The following is a 27,636-nucleotide window of genomic DNA, read 5'->3' as shown; positions in this document are numbered from 1 at the left end:
TGCCCATGTGAACACAACTAGAGGTGTAGCTTGTTTTAATTTAATTATAAAAAAATCATTTTCTATCATGCATCCACTTGAAGTAATAAAGGTCATAATCCAGCCTTTGTTCTTTGTATAAATACTTTCCAAAAGTTTATCTGAAAGTAATTTTATGTGATGCAGATTACGTAAGTATTCTCTAAAATGGGACTATTTTATAACCTGTTTGCCTCTTTGTTTTATAGCAATATAATAACGTCAGATAAACCTATAGGAATAAAAACTACTAGACTTTGTTATTCCTTTTCACTGAATGTACATGACAAAAGGTCAAGACAGCTTTCTACTTTCTGTCTTAAATAACTTCATTAGGTTGCCACCTGGATTGCTAAGCAATAAACAAAAGTTAAATCACTTTCCAACCTTATTACTGTGCTGTCTTTAAGTTCATTCACAAAAGTACTGTAAGGTGTGGCTTTTTTGAGGATTGCATGAGGAAAGGAAGACTAATAATTGCTGCAATTCAGTAGTTACCAGCTTCAAAATTCACCTATTAAGTAAAACTTGTGTAATAGATTTGCAGTATTTTTGATTGCTCTGTAACTGGATCATTAAGGGTGTGACATTTCTGCAGTGTCTGTTTCTTAAACTTAAATCTTTTTCACTTTTCTATTCCACAAAAAAAGGCGATGTTCAATGACCACGAAATCTCATCCCCTAACTTGTATGTTAATTACATTGACATTGCTCATTGCTTTGTTTTGTTGCTTTTTTGTGGTGCAAAAAGAAACAAAAAACTGCAGACCCCACAATGTGTAAGCCATTGATATTCGTTTTTCTTTTCCTTTATTGGCTTGTTTTCAGCCATTTAGCTGCCGTTTCTTAATGGAAGTGCTTTTATCTTCCTAATTTGCTTGTAAAAGTTGACCTTAAGTTCTGACTTTAACCACCTTTGGTGTTCCTGACTCCAGTTGTTTCTCATTACCACTAGAGGGCGCTGTTAGATCAGCCTTCCTGCTGTGAGCAGCACTGGGCTTGGTTCATGTGTTGGGAGTGTTTGCTTTATGAGCTCATGTTTGTTGTAGACCAGACTGATCCTTTTGGTTAATGAAGTAAGCCATGCCAAGAAAAAGCATCAATGTGTCATAGACAGAAGGACGTCTGGCTATCTGGCTTTTAAGCCAGTGGTGGGGAGTAAGTCTAGACCAGTGGGCCTTGATATCCTCATTAAGCGGCAGCCTATAATGTGTGAGCTAAATTTAGTAAAGCCCTCTCCTCTTTCTTCATCTGTAAAACCAAGTATACTTCATTCCTGCATGAGTGACCTCACCTTGAGTGACAGAGCAAGGCAGAGAGCCAGACATCTGTGCTCCATTAGTCTTGCTGCTGCTATGATGGGCGACCATCAACCTTTCTGAGTTCTGCTGCTTGACCTTGGCAGAGGTTATAACCTGTCTGGCTCTTCTCTTAACTACCATCATAGTCATGTCTCCACACTACAACACAGCAATGCAATTAAGGTTATCGAGCGGTCGCCGTGGTTACCCTGAAACTTGCTTTCTTGGGACTACGCCCTGCTTAGGTTGTCATAGTAACAGCGTGGTTGACCTTGGAGGTGTGTGAGGTCTGCTGCTAGTGGAGGTTGAGGGTTGCATCAAGAATGATGGATGTTCGGTGAACGATCAATTTTCTTCATTGATCGTCGCACTTCTTTTTTCTTTCTTGCTTTCTCCCTTTCTGAACATCCCCCCCCCCCCCCCCCCCCCCTCGCCCCTCATTATTCCTCTGTCTTTCCCTCCCTGTCCCCCTCCTCTGTCCCTGGAGAGAGTTAATACAGATAGTCAGCTGGTCCCTCCTCCTTCTCCTCCTCCTCCTCTCCAATCTCCCCCTCCTTCCTCTCATCCTCTGCCACCACCTTCGCTTCACCCCACCCTTCAGCCTACTGACAGGAAGCAGGAGGCAACCTTGCCTTGTCCTAGATGAGTGAGAGCTGTGTGTGAATCACTCCTGTGTTCAGAAGAGGATGTGGAGGGTTGTGTGCATGTGTGAACGTAAGACCTCATTTCATCTGCGTTCCAGATTCTCTGAGAGTGTGTGTGTGTGTGTGTGTGTGTGTGTGTGTGTGTGTGTGTGTGTGTGTGTGTGTGTGTGTGTGTGTGTATTTATTGAAAATCCTTTGTGTATAGACAGCCATGTGGTGTGAGTATTTTGTCTGAGTGACTGTATCTTGTGAGAGAAAGAGAGTTGCTCAGGGGATCACTGTGAATATGAGTAGAGGGCAACACGGCTGAGCTTTTATTATCTCCTTTTGCTCTCCCTCCCTTTTTTTCACCCCCCTCCCCACTTGTGTTTGCATAGTAGATGACTAAAGCGGTGTGGACTACAAATGTGTGTGCACATGGATCTTTGGAGAGGATGGTAGCATGTGTGCCTTTGGCGTGAGTGTGGAGTGTACTATGTGAGGCGGTGTGTACTTTGGTAGGATATCAGCAGAGAGGAGTAGAACAGGGGATCCAGCTGTGGGTCCGTCACTCAGGCAGTCAGGATGGTGCAGCGCTTCAGTCTTCGTAGACAGTACTCCAAGGTAAGCTTAAACACACTTGGCTTGTTTAGTCACTAAAAACATGTGTCTTCCTGTCTCCATGCTACAGATCCATTCACAGCTGAAGCCCGGTTTGTATTACATTTTTGCTGCCAGCCTTGTATTATCTCTGTAATACTTGTGTCATGCATTACCATTTTTCCATCTCTCTTCCTTTCTTTATCTTCCTGCTATTTGATAATATGCCAGAAACTGGGGATTCTTTGAGTTTTGTTCAGAAGAGCAGTCAAAATGAACAAACTGACTCTGTTGTCATGTGCAGAAGCAGTTCATGATTAAGTATAAAGCATTGTTTGCTCACTTCTTTGATACCAGCAGTCTTTATAGTAAACTGATTTTCTTTTGATCCTTCATTCCCTGTTAAGCAATTCAGTCCATCAGTGTGATCAGTGTTTGCACTTTATCTTTGTTCTTGTTAAACAGTAACTCATTCTCCAGTGGTGAGATTGGTAGCATGAAGTCGATTGGCGCCATTACAGAGGGACGTAATTATTGGTAAATGTTGTGTTTGATTATTGCTTATTAGGGAGCATTTATGACCCACTTACAATAACACTCTGTTGGCTGTGCTCTAAAACTGACTATGGGTTTAATTTATCTCTCCCCTGATGCCAGTGCTGTTAAACTGAGTAGAAGGCTTGTGTTGGAAATCAGCAGCAGGTCCGTTAAAAGCCTGCTGTTCTGCAGGTGGTGCTCAGCCTGTGAGCTATAATTACAATTAGCTGCTGATTAATTGATTGACTGATTACACCCATACTATTTGTTTTTAACACCATGTTATAAGGCTGTCAGATGCTCATGTGCTAAGAAATGTCAGCGTGTACATGCGCAAGTGCTCCGGGCAGACAGATGCACGGTGTCACTTTTAGAAAGACTAGAACCCAGAGTGATAGAGTATAATCTGGTCTACATCCTATTCAAAGAGAGACAAAGTGATAGAGTAGGAGTAAAAAGATATAGAACGTGAAAGGCTACAAGGTGCGAAATCTCAGCTTCAGGAAGGCTGACTCATTTTGGACAGGAGATGGTGAGGGACAGCCGAGTAGACTCTGGTGTGATATGAGCTACTGAGAAGAAATAAAAACACCAGCCAAACCTTAAGGCTACTTCTCTCACACTAAGAGTTTTGTATCTGAGAGAGATGAAGCAGTCTTTGTCTTGGGAGATCATAATCTCCTCCAGGGCCTGTCTGCGAATGCTCACTATCCGCATCCCATCCAAAAGTGGGCTGTCGGGAAATACTGGAAAGGAAAGAGGTCGGGTAGGTGACCCCTTCTCTTTCCCTTAAGCCACGTCTCCACATGCACACCTGTGTTCCTGTTCATCCTTTGTCTTCTGTTGTTTATCTTTTTATTTTGGCATGCTGTGCTCTGTAGAAAAGCCACTAATCTGCACAGTTTTATAATTTGCTGATTCAAACTGAAAATGCACTCAAATGTGTGTCTTGTTATAGCTGTATCGTATGATAGGATGTACTTCTTTTTGGTAAGTTATTTAGTTATTAAATGGTTTAAATTAGCTTATTATATTAAATTGAGTATATTTTACATTTGTTTTGAATTTAATACAAAAATTTTGATCCCGTCGTAATTATCAGTAACAATTTGACTGAAAACTAAACATGAATCTCAGAATATATGCAGCTCTTTTGCCTTAGTGACAACATTTTCTCAGGCTGGCAGGGACACTGTGAGCTTGTGAAAAAGCCTGTTGATAAATGTTTTCCTAACATGATATGACAGTGTTGTGTTGTCTGTCTCTCTCAGTCTCATCCTATCCATCCATTTTAGCCAGTTGAAGGTCGCTGGGGGGCTGAAGCCTATCCCAGCTGTCACGGGGTGAAAGGTGGGGTACACCCTGGTCAGATCACCACTATATCGCAGGGCCAACACACACAGATAGACAATTATTAGCACTCGCAGTTACACCAGCTTACTTAACATACATGTCTTTGGGCTATGGCAGGAATCCGGAGTACCCAGAGAGAACCGGGAACGGGGAGAACATGGAAACTCCACACAGAACAGCCCAGCTGGCTGGTGGATTTGAACCCAGCCAGACCACCAGAAGCTTTGCTAATCTCTGCAGCACTGTCCCCATGTGCTCAGATAAATATTCAGTGGGGTTAAGGTCCAGTGTCCTTGATTTTCCTGGCTTTATTTAATTGTTACAAAGCTTTGAGTCATGTTAGCCTTCATAATCATGTTGTATGAATCTTTCTCTAAAAAGATGGATGCACCAGAGGATGTAGCATCTCTGAAGCACAGGTTGCTCCTTCTACTTAGTCAAATTGTCATTGATTGAGTCATGTAATCAACTCCAGACTAAAACACCCCAACAGTGATTGTCTCTCATTAAATTTACCAGTATCACCTTTTCCATTCAAACACTGTGAAATGCAGGCACGTTTTAGCATGAGGTTTTGCTATTTCTTTTTTTTTTTTACTCTCCCGAGATATAGTTTAGTTATAGCTGCTCCTGCTCTGAGCTTCTTTTGTTGTTGAGTCTATAGTATCTAGTATATATAGCTTCTTCAATATGATCAGAGACAAATTGGTCTCTGACTAGCAGCCAGTGTAGGAATCCTAATATGGGAGATACGTGGTACATGATGAATCCATCTAGGTGTCTGATGACTCTACAGTTTTTGGATGCATTGGTTGGAGGATGTTTTGCAATACCTGCCCACCAACTGCATTATCTTAGGGTGGTGGGTAGCTCTGGGGACTGGTGTGAACTGAACTGTCTGCAACTTAGCATCACAAAATAACAGACCTGAGGGTGGGTTGGAGATCCAAAAAGTCTCCATTACTCCTCTTTTAATAATGAAAGAGTTCATTCTTTTCTTTGTGGAGAATCCGGTCCTTCTGTAGTCTATAGGGGACATGTGCTAAAATCTGAGGGTGAATAATTATTGGCTTTTTAAATCTTTTAAGCTTTTAAACAGTGTTTTTATTCCTGATCTCCTAAAGATTCCATTTTTTAAAACACTGAGTGTTGTAGCCCGTTTCAGTGTGTTTTCTGTGGTCAGGTTGTTAATGATGTCTGGCAAAGAATAGATGTTTATGTAATAGCTTCATTTGGGCTCCCGGGTCACATAGCCTATTCAAGGAAGTCGCAAATGCACTGGTTGAATAGAGGAAGTGACAGATTTTCATCTATATGTGGATCTCTCTGTTTGTGGTCATATACATCTTTTACTCTTTCTGTGCTGTCTTTCTTTTGAACCTTTCATTTAGTGCACCTGAAATTTGTAAGTGTTTAAAAATTCAAATTAAACTCCTATGTCTTTTTTTCAAACATTTTATTACTGCTAAAACAAGTCTAACAATTATTTGTTTTCTGTTAATTAGCTGATATCAGGCATTTTAGCTTCTTAAATCAAAAGTAGTCATCAAAATTAAACTAATTAATTGAAAAATCCATAGCAGCTACTCGCTTTCACACTTCAATTATGCATTTATGATTGGTAATTTTAACAGCTGCCCCTAATAGGACTGCTTTTTAGAATGTGTTTGTTAAAAGCAATGACTTGTTAAAGAAGGGTTTGATTTTTGTATGTTATTGTGGCAGTGTTTAAGAGAAAAGCAGGGGGGAGAAGTGTCGGTGGAAGGAACCGAACTTCACCTGGTCCCCCGAGGCTTGTTCCGTCCCTGCTACTTTAACATCCCCATCACTGCACTCCCATCGTCTCTCACCTCCTCGGGCTATTGGCTGTGTGTTGATGAAAGCATTTTTGACCTTTGCATCAGGACAGAACAGCTCATCCTAGAACTATTTTAGTGACATTGAGTTTTTTTGAAATCTGCAAAAGACAAGCATGTCTCGCTTACCCAGAGTGCTGATGCAAATGAATGCTAAAGTCTTAACAAACCCCTGCCACAGCAGATTGCCCTTTAGTCACATAAAGACAGAAACAGAAGCAGGCAGTCAGACTCGTGTATAATCAAACAACTGAGTTTCGATTGACTTTTAGCAAAGAGAGAGAGCGTGTGTGTGTGTGTGGAGGCAGGGGAGAGCCACGGGGATGATGAAGCATGTGCTCTTAGTACACACTGGAGGTGATCTCATCTCAGCCTGTTCACTAACCACCAGCCTGTAGCAAATTGGTTTTCAGGCACTATCTGTGTGTTTGTGTGTGTGCTGTCAGTGCACCATCATGACTATGTGGTTGTTGACTGAAATTAGGATGCAGCATAAAGCAATCAGTTGGCAGCTTGTGATGTTGTTGACTTTCGGGCAGACTCTGAAATTTGTTCTCAAATGCTTCTGTCTTCCTTAACTTTCCCCTCCTAGCATTGTAGGGGAAAGTTTTCATTCCTGTCATCATTTCTCACTCTTCTTTTTTCGCTTATCTATGAAAACAAAGTCTTCTCTTTTGTTCATGTAAGTGTGTAAATATTGCCTTGTCTACTTTTTCTGAGACCATTGAGTTCAACTAAAACATCAGTGATGTGTTTCTGTCGTGGTTGATTTAAATTCTATACTGTGGCTGATCATTGATCACCTAAGCAAACACTAATATCAACAGTGGATTTAATACAATGGATGCTCTGTTCTTTATCACATCTTGTTTTGAGCTCTCTCATTACTTGTATTACTTGCTTGCTGTGACTTTTGTGTGTCTGTGCAAGTATTTGATGTGTTTGCTCAAATAAGCATCCAATTTAGTCAAGTTCTTCACCACTACGAGACACCAGAACATTTTCAGTGCTTTACTTGGCTGATAAATGTAATTCTTTGGCAAGATATTTACTCATCTGGTGTTTTGGTATTTCCAGAGATTGCAGTAAGGTCTCCCCCACTTCTTGACACTTTGGCAAATTTGGAGTCTATAATGACCTGCCAACCAGTAAGTGTTATGACATATCATACCCTATCCCATGTGGATGCTTTGTAAAGATTACTGGTAGAAGTAATGAAGTATGATTATTGTGAGAAGAATTTGTGTCCAATTTTTGCAGCACAGTATGAGGTAAGGTCACCATTTCAAATTTAGCCAAAGATATATTTAGAGATATTTCAAACTTTCATCTTGGACTGCCCAAAATCATGCAATATACGTGTCCGTTTGCGGATGTGTGAGCGAATGTTCTACATTCATTTAAATGATTTCTCCTTTTATGCAACTACCTTTATTTTTCAGACTCTGAGATTTCTACACTTGTGGGAAATCTCATGCGGTTTCCTCCAGCATCTAAAATTAAACCCGAAGTTTCCTTGCTGAACAAGCATGTAAATCTGCTACACTGCTTGTTACTCATGTGTCACACTTCCTCAGCAGCTTTTCTGGCTTCACTGTTTTGATCTCCACACCCCCCTTTACCTTGTCACTGTTTTCCTTGTTTCATGTCTTAGAGGCAGTCCTTCTTAAGCGCTCGCTCTCTCGGGCTTCCTCTCATCTGTGTCCAGTGCTCAGACAGTGTAGCCAGTTACCCGTCTCCATGGTAACAGGGTGATGTTCAAAGAGGATCGCAGCAGCTTTGCTCAGCTGAATGCTTGCAGGTTTGCTGTCAGATCTCGCAGCCACCTCATCTTCATCTGCTTGTGTAGTGCAATAACACCTTCCTAGAGGAGAGAGAAGTGCTTCCTAAAATTAGACTCCTGTGCAGTTTTCCAGATCTTCCAATCTAATGTTGTACACTATGTAAATAAGCACTTTCTTGTCATGTGGAATGGCATCATATCGCTTGTTCGCTTATATCCTATTGCTTATGATTATTTCCTGTTTTCATTCTCTTTTAATGTAAAATTGGAATTTGGCAGTTAGAATAAATTACTTGTATTAGGCAATTTACCAGACCCCAGCTGGAGTTCTTTACAGTAAATGTCTAACTCTAGAGTAGATTTCATGCTTAGGCTTTAGTATGCAATGTGTGCATACATATGCACTGTGTGTGTGTGTGTGTTTCTGTGTTTTCCTTTGTGTGTGCTTGAACTCTACACCTCTCTGTTTGTGTTCCCTTTGAAGCATATCCTCAGCCTGTTTAATTAAGCTCTTGAATATTCATGTAGTTGTACATATAGGCCAACGCCTTTTTCCGATCCTGCATGCTGTTAGTATTCACAACACTAGTCTGGCACTCATGCTCACAGTCACAGCAAAGGTTAACAGTTACACATAAAAATACATTTTATGTGTGAAATTCTTGTTGAAACGTCCCTCCAGATGTTATGGTGTGAAAGGAAGAAAACAGGAAAGACCTCTGTGTTGAGCTGGGGTAGGGGAATGTTTGAAACACTGATGCAATGGTGTCTGCGTAAAGGTCTATGTTGATCAGAAAGATGGATAGACTTTTGGAGAAAAGAAGAAAATCTCTGAGGTTCTTTTTTTTCTCTCAGTTCCCTCTTAGTTTTCTAATCTGGGTCTGAATGAGGAAGAAGTCTGCTGTGCCTTCTTTGCCTATTCTATTAATAGACAACTGTCTGAACCAGTGTTAACCAAGTTCACTTTCAAGTGTGTCTGAATGATGTTATTTATCTATAACCCCCCCCCCCCCCCCCCAAAAAAAAAATATATATGTATGCAATTTTTAAGGTTTCGATAATCTTGTGTGTTACTAGACCTCTTTGTCTCTTGTGAAAAAGACGCAGTTGAAAGTAGCTTTTGTTAGACCTCTTTGTCAGAGCTTTTCCAGAGATGAATTGCATTTTTATGTTTAATTATGTGGTCGCTTGAGTACACCGCCACCCCCTCTTAAAATAATATGATTTAACTTTAACCATATTTAAAAAAAAAAAAAAAATGTTTTAATTGGGTGTCTGTGCATGAGGTCGCGTGCATATATGTGCACATGTCAGCAAGAAGTCTCCGTGGGTCATCGTTTGTGTATTTATTTTTGGCCTGCAGCTGGTCCTTCCTCTTTGGCCTCGTGTGAGTATATGTGACACTAGTGTGGGCACGCATGTGTGTCTTTGTTGTTTTCTCAGCCGTTCCAAGGTTGCTACATACTTGGTCAGTCACTCGCTGAGAATATTTGGGTCAACCTTAACCTACATGTCTGTTCCCCGGACACCGTCCTCTGTCCCAGTCCATCTTTAGTGTGCACACTGCTTGCTTTCATTTATCCAGCTGCCAGTATTAGCTCTGAATTTGATTTCCTTCAGCTTGGTCGTCAAAATAAACTAGCCTGCATCTATCTGATGAAGTGTTTTCTTTAGTTTTCTGTGCCTTATTCAGATAGACCAGCGGATTGTTTTCAAAGGGAAATTACTCATTCTGAGAGATGGAGAGCAGAAAAACAGACTCAGAGAGGTCGTGCTCTGCATCCCTGCCACTCCCTGTGCAGTCTATATCATTTGCCTGACTCTGTTGAATTATGGATGAAACTATTTATCGCTGAGCTCAGCTCTGCTCCACTGACCCACTTGCACACACATTTCAAATCTGGTCAGAATCTCTCGGGAAATCTCATCATATTTTCCTTTTTACTAATAACCAGAGCCATTCCTCTCATTCTCATGTGTGTCAATTTGTAGCAATCCGAGGAATCTCCATTTTCTCACTGTCCACCTCTTACAAGGTCTCCCGTCTGTACTGGACATCACATCATTGAAATGAGTTGTGTTTTTTGTGTCAAGAGAGAGTTTATATTGAATTTGTTTGTGGTTGCCTTTTCCCCCTCATTGATATAGACACATCTTTAATTTTCTGACAATATCTCGTCTCTTGATCTCCTGTCTTGTAAATTAATATAGGCAATTACATTATTTCTACTTTCCATCTCCATGACATGTCCCTCCTTCCTCTCTGTTCATATTATCAGCCAACAAGTCATCTGTGTGCTTTGATGTTACTCACTAATCAGAGCTGAATTATGTTACAACAAAGGCCTGCACGTCTGTCAGCAGGACAAGTGATAGCGGAAGAATGCAATAAAAATACAACAAAACCTTGAGTTTATTGACAGGAAACCTGTCAGGAAATGAAATACCAGACAAAGCACTAACACAGGGGACAGCAGTGGACACACATCATGTACCATAGTTATGCTTTAGCTCCCCCTTGTGGATAATAAGCAATACTACTCATTGAGTAGTTGGTTGTGTAAATTTGTGAGTTTCTCTTTAGTTTTATGTTTTGATCTCTTGATCTCAGTAGCAGCAGAAACTAATTTATTAAACCAGGTATTATTTATTAAAATGTAGACCTATGTTGAATGTGTCAGATAATACGGTGCATCAATCTTTAATGAGAGCACGTAGAGTAGCAATGGCAGGAAAGGGGCAGACAAAGCTGTTATAAATTATGGTTGTATTGAATCACTTAAATGGAACTGGGCCATCATTAAAGTAATAAATGGCATATGTAAGTAAAAAAAAAAAAAAGTTTAATTTTCACCAAAGAAACCCAAGCAGTGTATTTCCTGAGTCACAAAACTTATGTGCGTGTGACTCAGGAAATGCATGCATAACATATGCACGCAATCAAGCAATACGTTTGCGTGCATATGTTGTGAAATTAGTCTCAGTACACAAGATACCCAGAGCCACCAATTTTGTTTTTCAAGATAATCTTAATCTGCAAATGAGAGAAGAAGATTTTCATTAGATTTAGCTGCCCTGTAACGACACGAGCTTCCTACTAGACAAGTGCCTCTACTCATTATCTGTCTTCCTGTTATGAAATCAGCTGCTTCTTAGTGGAGGCTTGCAAAACTTCTGAAACAGTACCCAGAGGCCAGACCATCCAATAAGTCTGCTTAAAAGTGAGTAGTGAGATTAACACAGAGGCAAAATGGGGAGTGAGAAAAGTGAGAAGAGGCCAGACTAAATAATCCTCCAGGGCCAAAAAGCTGGGACTGCTTGTTCTGGATTCTTCATCTTCCTGCTTATGAATAGGCTGGCTGTGTTTGGGCTTACATACTGCCCCGTGGTACCGAACATTGTGCAGCATCCTGCCAGACTAAGTCTGCATTTTGGGTCGGTGCCCTTTCTGTTCCACGTTGCATAACCAGGATGACTGAGTATAAACAGAAGCAGGGCCAATAAATACCAGCTACCACCAATAGACCAACATCGTGTCTCCCCATGTACCCACTCTTATGTTTTCCTGCACGTATATGCACACTGCTTTGCTGTGTACACTTTGACACATCCATTAATCACATATATCACAGCACCACATCCACATTCAGACTTAGAAACTTAATGGAAAACCAAAAAAACAACAAAAAGGTTCAGGTACTACAACATACAGGCCTTTTGAGTCTGTTACAATACAGATATTTAAGTCTTTTATGAAACTGTATGGCTGCTATGTTGACATTAATGATGTTTACATGAATGGTAAATGGTAAATGGCCTGTATTTGTATAGCGCTTTACATGACTTCGAAACCATTGTGTGTAGTTCTGCACTGCAGTTTTTTGTTACATATTAGCTGAATAATAGACAGATATCGGCTACGTCTGTACTAGGCTGATATCAGCCCGTGTAACAGCCTCACCCACTTTATGAGGCTATCATTATTGCAGGTAGATGGGCATGCCATGTATATGTAGTTTTCCATGGTCTCTACAGTAGGCCCTGAACAAGTGTGCTGGCCTGGGACTATTTTCATAGTATTTGTTTAGCAAAAAGTAGCTCCAGTGAAAATAAGGTAAAGTATATCAGTAGTTCAGGAAAGCGACTGTATACATTAATCTACACGTGAAACCCTTCTAATGATTTGATTGAACCCACATCTAAAATCTGGTAATACTTAAATTCATTCTGCACACATGATTACTTGTCAGATGTCGAATGTTTTGCATTCACAGTTGTCAGTTTCAGCACAGGACATGATAACAGATAATTGTTTGGGTTGTTGTTATGGACATTTCTTTCTTTTCCTTCCTGTTTGGCTCTTGTCGAAGCCAGGAATTGGCTGGCTATGAAGATGTTTCACACTCTTGGATGCCACCAGTTATAAATGTCCCTGTGTATAAAGTGCTCAGGGGTTTATGTAACTGCTAATAGGGCCATTGATTATACTGGAGCCTAGACTAGTGAGAACTGGACAGCCAGAGTTGGAAAGAGGGCTTTTTGTTATGGGGGAAGGTATTGTTGAAGAAGGCCAGAGGCCCGAGTCATGGTTATCTCCTCTTTTAGGCTTGAATTACCATCAGTCTGTGCAGACAAACCTCTCACTCTTCTGCCTTTATGTAACTGCTCATCTCCTGCCACCAGACCATACTACACAACTTACTGTCACATGGAGCGAGCTGTGGTGTTACCCCTGCATAAAAAACTAACAACTTTTGTTTAATTCTGCAGTTAGATGCACAATTTCAGGACAAATACATGTAACTTGTTGCTCCAGTTATAAAAGCTCAAGGTTAAGGTTTGGTAGGGTTTTGCATTGTATTGTTAATCTTTGCATAACTTTCTGTTTATAAAACTTAGAGAATTTATCCTTTCCCAAACCACAGTCCAGTTACATCAGACCCAGTCTCTTCTTTGTCTCTTCTGGATTTTTCCAGAACTTTTTTTGGCTGTGGAGCACAGACCTGGCTTTAATTCAGCGCTAAGCTCTGTCCTCTGAACGACACTTTCCATTATTATGGCCCTGTGCGCTGGCTGAGTAAACACCTCCACACAAGTTGTTTTCTGTGTCTTTGTGTGTGATGTCATCAGCTCACAGCACTGTTAATTCAAAACAGTATTTTTTTAAGAGAAAGAAAAATCCTTAATTTAGTCTGTTAAACTTGTGTTTTTATTTTTTAATTAAAAATGTAAAAAAGGACAATACAGATACATTTTACCAAGTTTGATTAGCTCCGCTGTTACTCTGACTTGAGCTTTAAATGTCACCATAACAGGCAGTGTGGTTTATACCATCACAGGTGTTTTAGAGATAGAAATGCATTAGTATAATATTTTTATATATTATATTCTCTGTAAGCGCATTTGAAACCAATACATTTTGCTTTTATTTGATTGACAAAACGTCTTAAACTAAGCTCCACTTTATTGGGTACACATGTTCAACTGCTGTTTAACTTAAAATATCTAATCACTTGGCAGCACTTCATTGCATTTTAGGGAGATAACCTGCTGAACTACAAAATGAGAACCAGAATAGAGAAGAATGGTAATTTAAGTTCATACAGGCTTACCAAAATTGAGAAGATTGGAAAAATAGCGTCTGGTCTGATGGGTCTCAATTTCTGCTGTGACATTTAGATGTTGAGGTTAGAATTTGGTGTAAACAACATGAAAGCATGGATCCATCCTGCCTTGTATCAGTGGTACAGGGTGGCTGTGGCAGTGTAATTGCATGGGGGATATTTGCTAGTCACACTTTCAGTACCAGTTGAGCATAAACCACACAGCCGACCTGAGTATGGTTGCTGCCCATGTCAATTCCTTTATGACCACAGTGTATCTTTGTACAGCACTTTGGCCAACATTTTGTTGTTATTAAATGTGCTATATAAATAAAAATAAAGTTAAAGTAAAGTACCCATCTGATCGCTGCTTTCAGCAGAATAATGTATCGTATCACAAAGCTGAAATCATCTAAAAATAGTTCATTGTACTCAGATGGCATCCACAGTCACCAGATTTAATAGAGCACCTTTGGGATGTGAAGGCAGAGGGGGGTCCAGTGGCATACTGCATCTAATAAAGTGGCCGATGAATGTATGTTGATGACTTTATTACAGTGGTGGTGAGTTTCCTGCTGGTTTTGGCTAAAAACCAGTTAGAGGATGTCACAAATCAATCTATGTAGGAAAGTCACTGATGTATCATAGTAGACTGAAGGTGTGTCATTGACTGGAAAAGCATGCTTATTCTTGACTGACTTTAAACATCACCAGTTCAGCAGGTCTTTCCCCTTTTCTATATCTCTGCAATGCAGTTCTTTGTTATTTTTTTAATGTGAGTAATTGTACTGGCTCTAAATAAAACTTATTCATTTACATTCATTTCCAACTTTGCTCTTCAATGCACAATCCAGATGTCTCTTAGTGAACCTGATATGTGCATATTAATCTTAACTCCTTAGTGGTACCCTAAAAAGTATTTCAACAAGTCAAAATAATATATAAATTATATAAATTATGTTTAATCTGATATCAAAATGTTAAGGGTAATGTTAAGGCTAAATATTCCACAATATGCAAAAGATGTATAATCTAAAATGAAGACAAAACTGTGTTTTGACACAAAATGGAATAAAATATTCTCTCTATTAGCTTTTGTGAGTTTCCTCTGAGTTTCAGTCAGCTTTGCTTTCAGGTTTTTTCCCCCAAAAAGCGATCCCATTGGTGCTTTATGGGATTTAGGTCAGGACTCTGGGAAGGGGCATTTTAGAGCTTTTATTTTCTCCATGGTGAAATATTCTGTCACTTTCGTTTTTTCGCTTGATTTGGCTGATCCTTTGTTTAAGGTTCAATCGAACATTTGTGATAAATACAGTTCAGCTAAAACAGTCACAGACATGACTGTCACATCTTTGTTTTATTACGTTTTAGTTGGTTTTCCCCTTGTAGCTTAAATTTTGGGTCATTCAACCGTCTACTGTCTATCTGTGCAGAGTTAATCCTGGTTGCCTTTCTTTTAGCTTATTCAGCATACTGCACTTTCTTTGAACCACTATTTGTTGATCCTGTTTCTAATCCTCTGTTAAATTAAATGGATCTTGTGATCTCTGAAGCAATCCTTCCTGTTGTTGCTGTTTTTTTTTTTTCCTAATCATGAGTCCAGTTTGCTGCTGGTCTTCATTGTTCTGCTTGTGTTCCTTCTGTTATAAGTCAAGACCTCTGTTTTTGAACATTTAGACAATATACTGTGAAAAGTGGAAGATTAGGTTATTTTCTGCTCTGGTGAACAGAGTGGCCTTATTTTATAACAATATTTATTGCTTGATTCCTGAGCTCAGTGGGTTGTTTTTGCCCATTTGTCGAGTTGTTTTTAATTAAATCCTGGGCACTTGTGGATGGAGATGGACAGAGTTAGTTGAAAAATCTGAACTTTTCCAAAAAAATTTTAATTTAAGAGGTAATGTTGTGCTTTTTCCTTTGACAACCTGATTCATTAATTATTTACTTTTGGTGCCATTTTAATGTATTGTAAAGACATATAATCCTTCTATTACTGTCTCAGTTAATGTGTAGCTACTAGTAATTAATTTCTGTCCATGTAAATAATACCTAAAGTGAGCCACAGCTGTTCTTTCTGTCCCCTAATTTTAGCCAGCTAATGTGGTGCTAATGAGGTATAACTGCCTCTGAGGCTAGCGTCTCTATTTATTTCTGTTCCGGTGTCAGTCACTTGTCATGACATGAGTGTACCACCACCTGTGATTTGTGTCATTGCAACTTTGCTATTTGTTGCATGTTGGTAATCCCACCAAAATTTATGCTGAGTCACTGTGAAAGCTTGATCATTCCTGGATAGCCAGGAGTGGCTGAAGGCCATATTTGCCCTGCGAGAGAATTTGACTTCAGCTGGAATGACACTGACAGTAGAGCAAAAAAATGTGTGTCATTTAATCACAACTGATGGGAAAACACCTGTCAGAAGTTCCAGTCATGGATTTCCCGAACAACTAAAGAGTTACGGTTAAGACGCCTCTAAGAAGATTTGTCTGTACTTGTGCTCCCTGTACGTGCGACATAGTCTTGTTTTTATAGGTTTTTACAAAGTGAGGATTCACCCATCTTTAAATTATTACTTTTTAAAGTTTGTTACTATTTGAAAAACTGCCAGACTCAACTAGTTAACTGGTAACTGGTAGTTAGCTGGTTAACTTTTTACCCTAGATAAAACTAGGTTAACTGACAGCACTACAGCAAACATTATTTAGTATTAGTAATCCAGATTTTTTAGCAAATCAGTGTAATCACTACTTAGTAATTTAATGCTAAGCCTTTGTGTGGGAGGACCCCATTTCTTTAGGTAAAAGTTAAAGAGACGGTCAAAAGTATATACTGTTTGTCTGAATGGGAATTGTTGCCAGTAAAGGGAAAATATTATTATTCAGTGGCTCTACAGATGTGCAGATATAGTTTAACCTATTTTATTTTCCAATGTAAAGCCTTGGCTCAGACTTTAAACCACAGATTCTGCCATGTGTTCCTTTTATTCAGTACTGGGGTCAAACATACACGTCTCACAGCGAGTTGGACTTGTTCTTATGTAAGCACTCTTCTCCCTAATTCCTACCCACTCTCTTCCGGTCCCCAAACTCCTCTTGCTTTCCCATTAAAGCCTGTATTCGTGCCCCTGTTGCCCTCTTCCTCCTGTCGGCTTGGGCACAGAAGTCTTCAGTTGCCCTCGTCCTGCCATACCACTCCACACCATTCCCCCTACACCCACTACTTCCACTGCTTTTTCTTTCTTTTTTTCTGCCTAATTGTACACCACAGTTTCATTATGATGAAAAGTACACTGAGGCTCATAAAAAGGTGTTTGTAGTATATTTGGATGCCAATTTGTGCTTTAATGCAGTGAAAATGATCAACCTGAACGCAAAATTACAACTGTGTGCCGTCTCAGTTCTTCTGGACTGTTTACTAACAAACACTGTTTTGCACTCTAATTATGGCCATCCTCTCTATAAATTACCAATACTCCACTGTTTTGTAGCACAGGGACCCAATTATAGGCTTATATTTTTTGAATTGCAGCCTTGCGATGATCATACAACTGCATAATGTCAGTCCTTTCTTGTTGTTTGATTTCTCCAACTTAAACTAGAATTATCCACGCATTAGTGCTTTTCTGCTGGACAGTTATTTTGTTCAGTATGGGGTTTTTCTTTTCTTTTCTTTTTTGATCAGTAGAAGCATCTAGTCCAGTCTGTTACAGCGTGATCACTCAGTAAACTGATTGGCTGAGACAATCAAACTGTGATAATTAAAAGGAGGGAATGGAAAAGTTCTCTCTCCTTTTTTCTGCCTGAGCTAGCTAATGTTTTGGAGCTGAACTGGCCTAGAAACTCAAACAGAAGAAAAGCCCCCCTCCCTTCATGAGGCTTTCTCACAACCCCTCTCTCCTTTGCGCCTTCTCTCACTCCGTCTCCCTCTCACTGACAGCTCCTGGTGGGATCTTTTTTTCTTCTGTGCTCCTTTTGCTCCCCTCACATCCGTTCTCTGGGTCTCTGCCTCTCTGCCGCTCTTTTCCCCCGTCTTTTCCCCCGTCTGAGGATTTTATGCCCGATGGACGCTTTGAACGCTTAACTTCGCAGTAAACTCTCCCTGCTTTTATCCCAGCCTACATCCAGCGCAGCGAGCCTTCGTATGATTAACATTCTCTGTACTGTCACCCACCCCCAAACCTGCGTTAGATGGGCTCATTGGTCCAGGAGTCTTTCTTCTTCCACTAATGTACGCTCTCTGTGGGAGTCGTGCCTGTCGAAGTGCATTGGCTCTGCACAGGCTCTCTGTCTGAAGCGTGTGTTTGAACTCAAGCTTCGTCCATGGGCTTTGAGGAGCAGCAGCCCTGTGAACCAGCAGCACAACATAATGTAGACTCTGCAGCTATCAGTAGTCATGGTACATTGCTGGAGTGACTGAGCATTTTATGGATTCTGGATATTCAGTCAAGCCAGCAGTAATTCCTTGTCCAGTGGGGTCTTTGCAACTGTGGACTTTAAGTCAAGTGGACTTTATTTGGAAGAAGTGTCCTGACTGATGTGTGCTCTGCCAGACCCAGGCTCCTCTCCTTTCCTTTCACTGTATTTTTTCCCCGAGAGACACACAAACAAATAGAGAGACCAAACAAATATTCCACTCCAAGCTGCACGCATGCGTGTCCCACTCATGGAGGTCATCCTTAACCTGGTAACTGCTGACACCTCTCCACTTCCTACCCCCAACACCACAGTGAGTGTATATAGTGTATATAGTGTGTGAGGTTGTTTGTTATGTTTGTAAAGACTGTGACCTGAATACAGGATAGGTGTTTATAGTGATATGGTGCTTGCTTACATATCAGTTAAAGTAGGAGTGCTGTGTGCACTGTGTCTGTAATAAATAAAACACAGATCTCTTGCTCTGAAAAAGGATTTTGTCCTGAAGTGTTTTTGCAGTAGTGAAAAGACTCTTTTTTTTTTTTTTTTTTTGCACTCTCCTTTCCTTAGTGTGTGCACTGATAGGCTTTGGCTGTATTATAGTGATTAGTAATGAAACTTTGTGCATTCAGCCATTCGCGAGTGCATGTGTTGAGTAAACTGCCCCTTGTTCAGCATCACATGGAGTTTAGTAATTTTCCATATCCTGTGAATGGAGTTCATTGTTGCCACGCTGGATATACTTAAATTTAACAACAAGTGGATTTTCATCAAATCATCAATTTCAACTGAAATCACAAGATGGTGATGCAGGGGAGCAGAAAGTAGGGTTGGGGTTAAATGTGGCACATAGTAGTCCAATGCACAAATGTTTTATTAAAATTACAATAAATAAATATTAAATGCAGCACCACACTTTTTGGGTCCGCAAACGTTTCACTAAAGGCCTATTTCACACATAACCTACTGCAACTAACTCAGAAATTCAGATCTGTTAATAAAAGATCACTCAGTACTGTTAAGCTGTTACTTTGATGACTGTGTTCACTCTCTGATATCTACGCTGTACGGTTAAAGATCAGATCAACTAATCAGCAGTGTGAAGTTCAGACAGTCAGAGATGACCGGCTTTGATGCAGGGTGTTTAATAAAGTCAGAGAGATACGAGTCATATAAATGGAGAGGCGACAGCTGTGTAGTCCAAAATGAACAGAGCTGAAAGGGATAACTCAGCGGGTCTCTAAAAATCCTCCCTCTTACAATAGTTCTCATCCTTCATGGATATTGGACTCTGTAGATAACATACTGAACTTACTGATATGACTTGAATTATAAGGGAGGCACCTTCTCCACACTTCAGGGAATATTATAATAGGAGGGGTGTGGATCAGAGCAGATTTCTCAGAAACATGGAGTTGCAACGTCCTCGGAGTATCACTCTTGCATCTTGCCATTTGAAACTACTGCTTCTCAAGAAACACAAACTAACAACACAGGAAGCCCACAGCTAGAATGCGGGGCTTAATGAATAACAAGGTACTGTACTTTTGCATTCACACACACAAATAATGAAAACCTGAACTTGACAGCAAGGAACATAGAACGTGGTAAGGTCACTTAGGTGTTTCTTGCAAAAAGTACAACAGTGAGCTGTGCCGTGGTTGCGTTGCATTGTAATGTTTATATAAAATACCGTAAGCCTGTTGTATAAGCTATGAATCTCAAACATAACAAATGGAAGATAATTTTGTTTCATTCTGAAACATTTAGTATGACAAACATACATATTTAAACAGCAAGCTACAGTCGGGGTCAGTGTGGAGTTTTAAATTCCACTGGCCTTGATCTGGTTAGGGTGTAGATATCATCAGCGTGCGACAAGATCCTTAGACTGTGTCTATTTCCACTGTTTGTCCTCGAGAACATCCTGACTCTAGCTGTCCTCGATATCACCTGAGTTAACTCACATAACAACAAACACATTAAACTCAACTCAGAGGAGACAGACGGAGCGCCTGATGTATCTGGTGTAGAAAGAAAGGAGAAGTGAAACATTTTGATCACAAAAAATAGGAAAGAGACGTATGACAGTCTAATTTCTGCTCGGTGACCTACATTGAACAAAATGGATTTCGGGGGCATGTGTCCTCTGCAGTTCAGAGAGAGTGAGATGGGTAGTACAAGATGTTCTTGTTGCATGTGTCTAATTATATGTGATGCATATCTAACACCATTAGCTTGGCAAATTCTTGCCTAAATGCCTATTTGTGTGAGGTTTACTTCATAGGTCTCGGTGTTTAGGTTTAGCTTGGCTTTTCCCAGGTCTGTGGTCAATCCATGCTAAGTCAGTGGTGGCCTTTCATGGCTCTAACAAGCTTTACTGGATCAGAGGCTGTTACACACACCAACCTGTGGCCCCGGTTTGGGACATAGGTAGAGTAGGTTTTCTCTGAAGTATGTGTGTGTGTGTGTGTGTGTGTGTGCGTGTGTGTGTGTGTGTGTGTGTGCAAGGAGCTGAAGGGCAGGGGACAAGTCCATACAAACCCTTTGTTTGTCAGTTTAACTGATAAAGTCTAATCACAGGGGGGTGCACACCACCCTCCTCCCCAAATTAGGCTGCACAGACTCCAGTGGTGCAGTGCATGTCACTTCTTGCTTCAGTGGCTCAGCACATCGACATGTTTGGCTATGTTAATTGATGGAAATTAGCCTGATCCTTCAGCTCATGATCTTTAATTTGTTGCATGATTAGTCACACTAAAAGTCAGACATTTGAAGATGACACTGATCGTACAGGCAGTGCTGATTTGTTTAGTAACTGAAAGCCAGGGATGAAGCATTGCTTTGCTATGTGTGTGGTAACATTAGATCATATCTTGCAGTGGCCAGTCATGGCGAATCCGTGATCTGTCTTTAGAGCCGGGAAGGCGCACAGCTGATCATTACTGCTTGAACTGGTTTCTTCCATTTACCTAACAGAAGAAATGTGCTGATAGTAATTCGGGGTTTTTTTTTTTGGATCAGCACGTTGGTTTGGTGCCAGTGTGTACAGGTCACTAGGGCTTCTTATCACAATGTCTAAAATCTATCTGTGCTGCACTGCAGGGTCCTCCAGTACAAAGTATACTGCTTGCTTGTCCTTTGCTCTCTTTATCTTTAGTAACTGGGCAGACATTTGATTATGCAGTTATTGTGTCACCTGGAAGAAAAAGGGGAAAACCAAATCAAGCGTGTGTGCTTCATTCATGCTCGCCCTTAAAAGGTTATCAATACTGCTTTGTAACACATCAGGTGCTCCTCTGAAACCTGTTCATTCTCTCTGTGCTTGCTCAGCAGGCTATTCCACTTCTCCAGCTCACTCGATCACCTTGGCTTGCTGTCAGGAAGCTTTAATAATGATTAGACTTACTGTACGTACACAATGTGCCGGTTAAATGGACTCATAGATGTGTGTCTTTTTCTGATTAATGTTGCCACATAGTCATCAATACAATACACATCACCTTGATTTTAAATTCACTTGGTGAACAAGTTTAAATTGTTTTCTTGCTGGTAATTCTGACGAGTACTCAGAGGAATGTGCCCTGGGATGTGTGCTTGTGCGTGTACGCGTGCTGTTGTAAAGAGATGTCTAACTAGTTTTTCTTGCCATTAAGTACTCCTGTATGACAGACAGTCCCAACTCTTAGTTTTCCCTGCACAGCCTCTTAAATTTCTGATCTCAAATATTTTTTACCCATTTCTGTCATTTGCAGCTGTCCACATGGAAAAGTCAAATTCCTTCTAGAAAAAGGTTTTTAGTCAGACGAGACAAAGATTGAGCTATTTAGTCACAGTGACAAGAGGCATGTTTGGAGGAGTAAAGATGAGGTTTTCAGACCTAAGAACACTTCCAAGCTCCTTGGACTACGATGACCTGGATGACTGAGAACCTTCACAGACACATGGTGGTGGTAGCATCATGCTCTGAGGCTGTTTTGCTGTCAGTGGTACCGGTACACATCACATCTTGAATGGTCTCCCAAAAGCCCTGACTTTGGGGCCAGGAAACCAACAAATGAATCAATTCTGCTAAGAGTGGTCAAACATCCAGCTAGAAGGTTGTTAATGACTACAAAAGGTGTCTGGTTGAGATGTACTTCCAAGGGATATATAAACAAATATTAATGGGCATGTACATTTACTTTTGATCCTGTGTGTATATGTTTGACCCTGTGTAGATTAGAGGAAAAAACAGAAATAATTATAAATAATACTTGTTTTCTAAATCAATTAAAGATGTATGCTGTACAATCATTCCACCCTGGAAAAAGAACAGTTTAAAGAAATAATTAAAAGCCCAAAATTACTTTGACACTCATGCCCACAATGAGTGTATGTAAACGTTTTACCACAACTTTAGTGTGACCAACACTAAATTGTACTTACACACAGAGTAAATTATAACAGTTTCTTCCTGAGGAGGAAAAAATATGTCAAATCTGCACAGCGAATACTAACTAGAGTTTTAAAACGAATATAGTGGAAGCAAAACAACTGAGGTATCATGAAGCTGAAATTCTCTAGAACTCGTTTTAACAGTACTTGAGTTAAAAATAGGTTAGAAAGTTACTACTTAATCGGCAACAACAAAGAACTGAACCAGGTCAGTTGTTTCAAATAATCACAGACAAAGCTTTTGTGGCTTGATCTATTGTGAGGCTCCCAACTGTGTTTATTATTGCAAATTCAGTCACGCGGTATAAGAAAAGGTCCCAGGTAATGCACTGCGCTCTCTTTGAAAGCTGCCAGAGGGATGATGTCATCTCCCTCAGAAAAGGGAGTGGAGAAGGGGGCGGAGCTTCAGGCGCTGCCAAGTACACTGAGTTTCAGGTGTGCTTCAACTTTCACAACAAGTCGCCGGTACAGCTGGAGCAGCAGGAGCTTACAGAGCGAAACTTCACTGAGTCGTTGTGGGGGTTTTATACAATTAAACTTTAACGAAATTTGAGCAGAACAGATGAAAAAGAACAGCTCGCTTTCACTGTGTGGACAATGCACTGGGAAAAAGTCCTCCGTTTGACCAACGGAAAGGTGAGCGCCGCTTTTTTTTTATTATTAAAGATAGATTTTTTTCGGTGCTCTTTTTGTATTCTTGTTCAATGTTTACAAGGAAAGTGATTAATCGGGAGCTTTTCTCCCGGATGCGTTGTACTTTGCGTTGTTGACTATTACATCTGTCATCCATTAGTCATGCCGCTCAGAATACAGGTGAGCCTCCGGTGTTTTGGTTTCTACCGGTTATGGTGTGGCAGTAGGGGGGATTTGAGTAGTAAATACTCGGATGAATAACCAGTGCGTGTAACTCCCTTATGTTATGTGTGTGTGTAAGTTTGCTGTGCTTCCTGAGCCCCCATGGTGTGATGTGAGGTCCAGATGATTATTTTGTGTGAATACTAAGTGATGAGAAGAATATTTTCATCACAGTCTCTCCCAAAGGCTTGGCAATGTTCTTCCCCTGAGGTGTTTGAGGAAATGAATCACACCAGCGACCTGTGATTGAAGGTGTTAGATTCATCATCGTCTCAGATAGGGTGGTCTAGTTTTAGAAAAATTGAGGGAAACGCAATTTAGATGGTGTTTGGATTTTGCACAGATGTTTCGTGGTCTGTTGATAAAATCGGGTCATTTTGAAAAACAAATGAGGCAAATCTGTGAAATTGCTTTAAACCCAAATCTAATATCCTGCTAGTCCTGTCCTGTTTTGTTTTGGGGTTTTTTGGCTTCCAGAACAACAAAATCAGAGTCCATGTTTTTCGAGTTGAGTTTTGTGTGGATGTTCTGAAAATGACAAAAGTTATTTTTCCTTAACTTTCATTTCTTTGCAAGTCCATGAATAAAAAAACAACTTACTTGGCATCTTCCTCTTTAGTTAAACTGACCGCAAGTGACCTGTTCAACCCACTCAATTAGTCTCGTTCCAGTCTGCATGCTACAAAAATGCAGAAGCTTCCTTTTTTTCAACATGTCAGCAAAATGACCAAAAACTCATATATTGCAATTCATCCTTTTTCCTCCCTGCCTCACTCCCTTTTTTGTTTTCCTCGCAAATCCTTTGTTTTCTTCCCTTACCGTTCACGTACTTCAATCTCTGTCTTTTTTTCCTCTTTCATCGCTTCAGATCGACCGGCTGGAAGTAAGTGGCCTGGGCCAGGCACCCCTGTCTGTTTCATGTGGGGCAGACAGTTCATTCCAGGGGGGTGAGGATATCACCCCAGACCCTCACCGCACCAAGCAGGCCATCGCCCAGCTGCAACAGAAAATCCTCAAGCTCACAGAGCAGATTAAGATCGAGCAGACAGCCAGGGATGACAATGTTGCAGAGTACCTCAAACTGGCCAACAACGCCGACAAACAGCAGAGCACACGCATCAAACAGGTGAAACAAGGAATTATTGTTAGATTTTTTGTATTAAAGTCAGCACCTCATTGCCTTGTGCTTTTAGTGGGCTGGTGAGATTAGATCACAATTAGTGCATAAACACCAAACCTGTTTGATCAGTTTGTTTTACCTTGGTTTTTCCTCAGAGGCAGGGAGGGAACTTTCTAAATATATTTAAGTGGATAATTGCAGACTGATTTGCATTTCACTGACTAATAAATTCCTGTCCTGTGGCTGTCAGGTTTTTGAGAAAAAGAACCAGAAGTCGGCACAGACCATCCAGCAGCTGCAAAGGAAACTGGAGCACTACCACCGGAGGCTGCGAGAAGCGGAACACAACGGTATCCCACGCCAGCCCAAGGATGTTCTGCGGGACATGCAGCAGGGCCTGAAGGATGTCGGAGCCAAAGTCACAGGCTTCAGTGAGGGCGTGGTGGATAGTGTTAAGGGTGGCCTCTCCAGCTTCTCACAGGCTACCCACTCCGCTGCTGGTGCAGTCGTCTCCAAACCACGAGAGATCGCGTCCCTTATTCGCAACAAATTCGGGAGCGCTGATAACATCCCTTCACTTAAAGACTCTCTGGATGACCCTTCAGTAGAAGAAGGTGTGACAAGTACTGGAGGACGTTCCCTGGGAAGCACTGGGCATCACTTCCAGTCCAGTCCGAAGTATGGTAGTGAGGATGACTGCTCTAGTGCTACATCAGGCTCTGTGGGGGCTAATAGCACAACAGGGGCCCCTGGGGGTCCCCCCAGTTCCAAGGGAAACACACTGGAGAGGAGCCAGAGTTCCAGCTTTGACATGCTGCTGCAGGAGGTGCAGGAGTTGAGAGATGGCCAGGCAAGGCTAGAGGAGAGCCTGGAAGGTTTGAAGAGCCACTATCAAAGAGACTACACAGTTGTTATGCAAGCACTGCAGGAAGAACGCTTCAGGTAAAGAGAAAAAAAAAGTAGAACTTACCAGAATGTTTGTACCATACATGCCTGAGTGTGTAACAAGAGAAATCCCCGCGAATGTCAACAGTGTGTAATCAGGAATAACCTGCTATAGTTAGAAACACTTCTCTGGAACCATCTTAGTTATGCATATTGCTACTCATCATTACAAGGAACACTTGGCTTGCTTGTGCATTAGAGAGATTTTACCAACATTAGCAGCATTAGCTCACAGTAGATAAGAAACCTTTTACCTACAGTTCATCAACAGTAACATCAGAACAGCTCAAATTCTTTTATACTCATTCTCAAAGCAGCAGTTGGCATGTAAGCCGAGAACAGCACAAAAGTGCATGAGCTTTAAAACACAGGGCACAAGGACTGAGATGAGATCTAATGATCAGCTTGAATAGAAAAAGAAACATGTGCATTTTTCTTCCTAAAATGTCCAAGTTCAGAGTGATCTGTTTGCCCTCTTAGATTAAAATTGCCAACAGAGACAAATGGCATCTAAGGAGCTATTTTCACCCTTCCCAGGGGAGGGAGCACTCCATCCAGAAACCAGTAATGCTGCTAAAAACTCCTCAGGAGCTGAATCCACCCATAACATATCTGCAGTTATTTCATAGTGGACATTTGTAAAGGAATCATTTATAAACGTTAAAAAAAGACAGGTAAAACTTATAAATCATGTGTCATCGCCCTACTTATACACTTTTTGCTGGATTTTATATCAACCTGTTAAAAGACCTTAAAAATAAGAAACAGTCAAGTTGACTCATGTCTGTTCTTGTCCTTTGCTGTCCATCCAGCTATATGTGCCTGCCAAAATAAACAACAGTATAGATCCATCGCCTCTTGTTGGGCACACATTCCATTGGCCAGTCTAATACTGCCAAGTCTCTTGTGATAGGCCAGTTGAATCAGCAGATGAGCAAGCATATCCTAATCTTGTCAGGGCGAGTCATCAGCTCAGTCAGGTGCCATGTGGCCAGATGCCCTCAGGGTCTATTTCTACTAATTCCTGCGTGCGTTTCTTTGTCTAAGCTAATTATGCCACAGACTCTCACATGTGTTCGTGTGTGCTTCTTTTACTTACGCATGCGTTCAGGTGTGAACGTCTGGAGGAGCAGCTCAACGATCTCACAGAACTTCACCAGAATGAGATCCTCAACCTTAAACAGGAGCTGGCCAGCATGGAGGAGAAGATCGCCTACCAGTCCTACGAAAGAGCCAGAGACATCCAGGTTTGTAGTTCAAGATAATGTCAGCAAGCACCAGCACCCATTTTTATCATGATAAGCAGTTTCATTTTGATTAACAGATATGCATGAGGAATGGTAGTGATTACAACAAAGTAATGATAGATAACAAAGCACTGCAAAACAACTGATAAATGCACACCAGTGACGACATCTCTCACTGTCACACAGATTTGTCTAAAGAGGCTTTTTAATTTATCTATTAGAGAACCAAACTCTATCTGCAAAAAAGAACAAAACAAGGAGGAAAAATGTGAAAAAAATGTAAATGCAATGTAAATATAAAAAAAAGAGACCTAAATAAATTAAGGTGGCAGAAGGTAGATTGTAAACATGAAAAATGTCACTGTGTTGACAGTCGCTATTACAGGTATTTAAGGGCAGATGTCATCATCACTGGAAGTTAAAAATGTTGTCTTAACTGGTGACATCATTTTGAGTTCAAAGAGAAATGTGAGACAGGTTGTAGAGTATAGGTGTTTTTTTTTCATAGCAGTGCTTTTGTTTCACAACCATTTTTGTTACTAATGCCTCCATCATCGGCAAGTGACATGCCAGATTAGTTTTATCAGAGGCCCTCGTATGATTTTAAAAATCAGCCGCCACGCCTGTTTTTTGTGCAACACATTCGCACCAGATAGGCAAAGTCTGCATTTTATTGGAACAACTGCAATCGGCAGCTACAGACCTGATTTCACTAAAACAGGCTGCCACATAATAAATGTTGAACAAAAAAAAATGTTCTGGCACACCTTTCTGATAGATTTAAACCTGCTTGTTCTATGGCTGGGTCACCACACTGTGTACTGACACCAGCCCAAGTGAATTTGAATCTAAAATGCTGTCCAAAATGTAATTAGCTGAATTCACCAAAATAGCAATTCACACTGAAATTATGTTATTACAGGACCTCTGTGTTTGACACAATACA

General features: G+C 40.7%; 1 protein-coding gene across 8 annotated transcripts in view; it reads left to right on the top strand.

Moving 5' to 3' along the window:
- Positions 1-27,636, top strand: part of tmcc1a (transmembrane and coiled-coil domain family 1a) — a 46,636-nt gene that overhangs the window by 14,953 nt on the left and 4,047 nt on the right. For 3 of the 8 annotated variants that reach the window (XM_063463245.1, XM_063463243.1, XM_063463244.1), the window contains exons 5-7: positions 24,247-24,504; positions 24,749-25,440; positions 26,555-26,690. In XM_063463245.1, coding sequence (XP_063319315.1) covers positions 24,247-24,504; positions 24,749-25,440; positions 26,555-26,690 — 1,086 coding nt within the window. Of the gene's footprint in view, positions 1-2,209; positions 2,567-17,482; positions 18,400-19,583; positions 19,623-22,966; positions 23,160-24,246; positions 24,505-24,748; positions 25,441-26,554; positions 26,691-27,636 lie in introns of those variants that run through there. The other 5 variants (XM_063463248.1, XM_063463250.1, XM_063463246.1 and 2 more) reach the window with 5 other exon arrangements.

The sequence above is a fragment of the Pelmatolapia mariae genome, linkage group LG20 (genome assembly GCF_036321145.2).
Source record: "Pelmatolapia mariae isolate MD_Pm_ZW linkage group LG20, Pm_UMD_F_2, whole genome shotgun sequence".
NCBI classification, from domain to species: Eukaryota; Metazoa; Chordata; class Actinopteri; order Cichliformes; family Cichlidae; genus Pelmatolapia; species Pelmatolapia mariae.
Note: the sequence above shows the minus strand (reverse complement) of the source record. Positions and strands in the feature narration are given on the sequence as shown.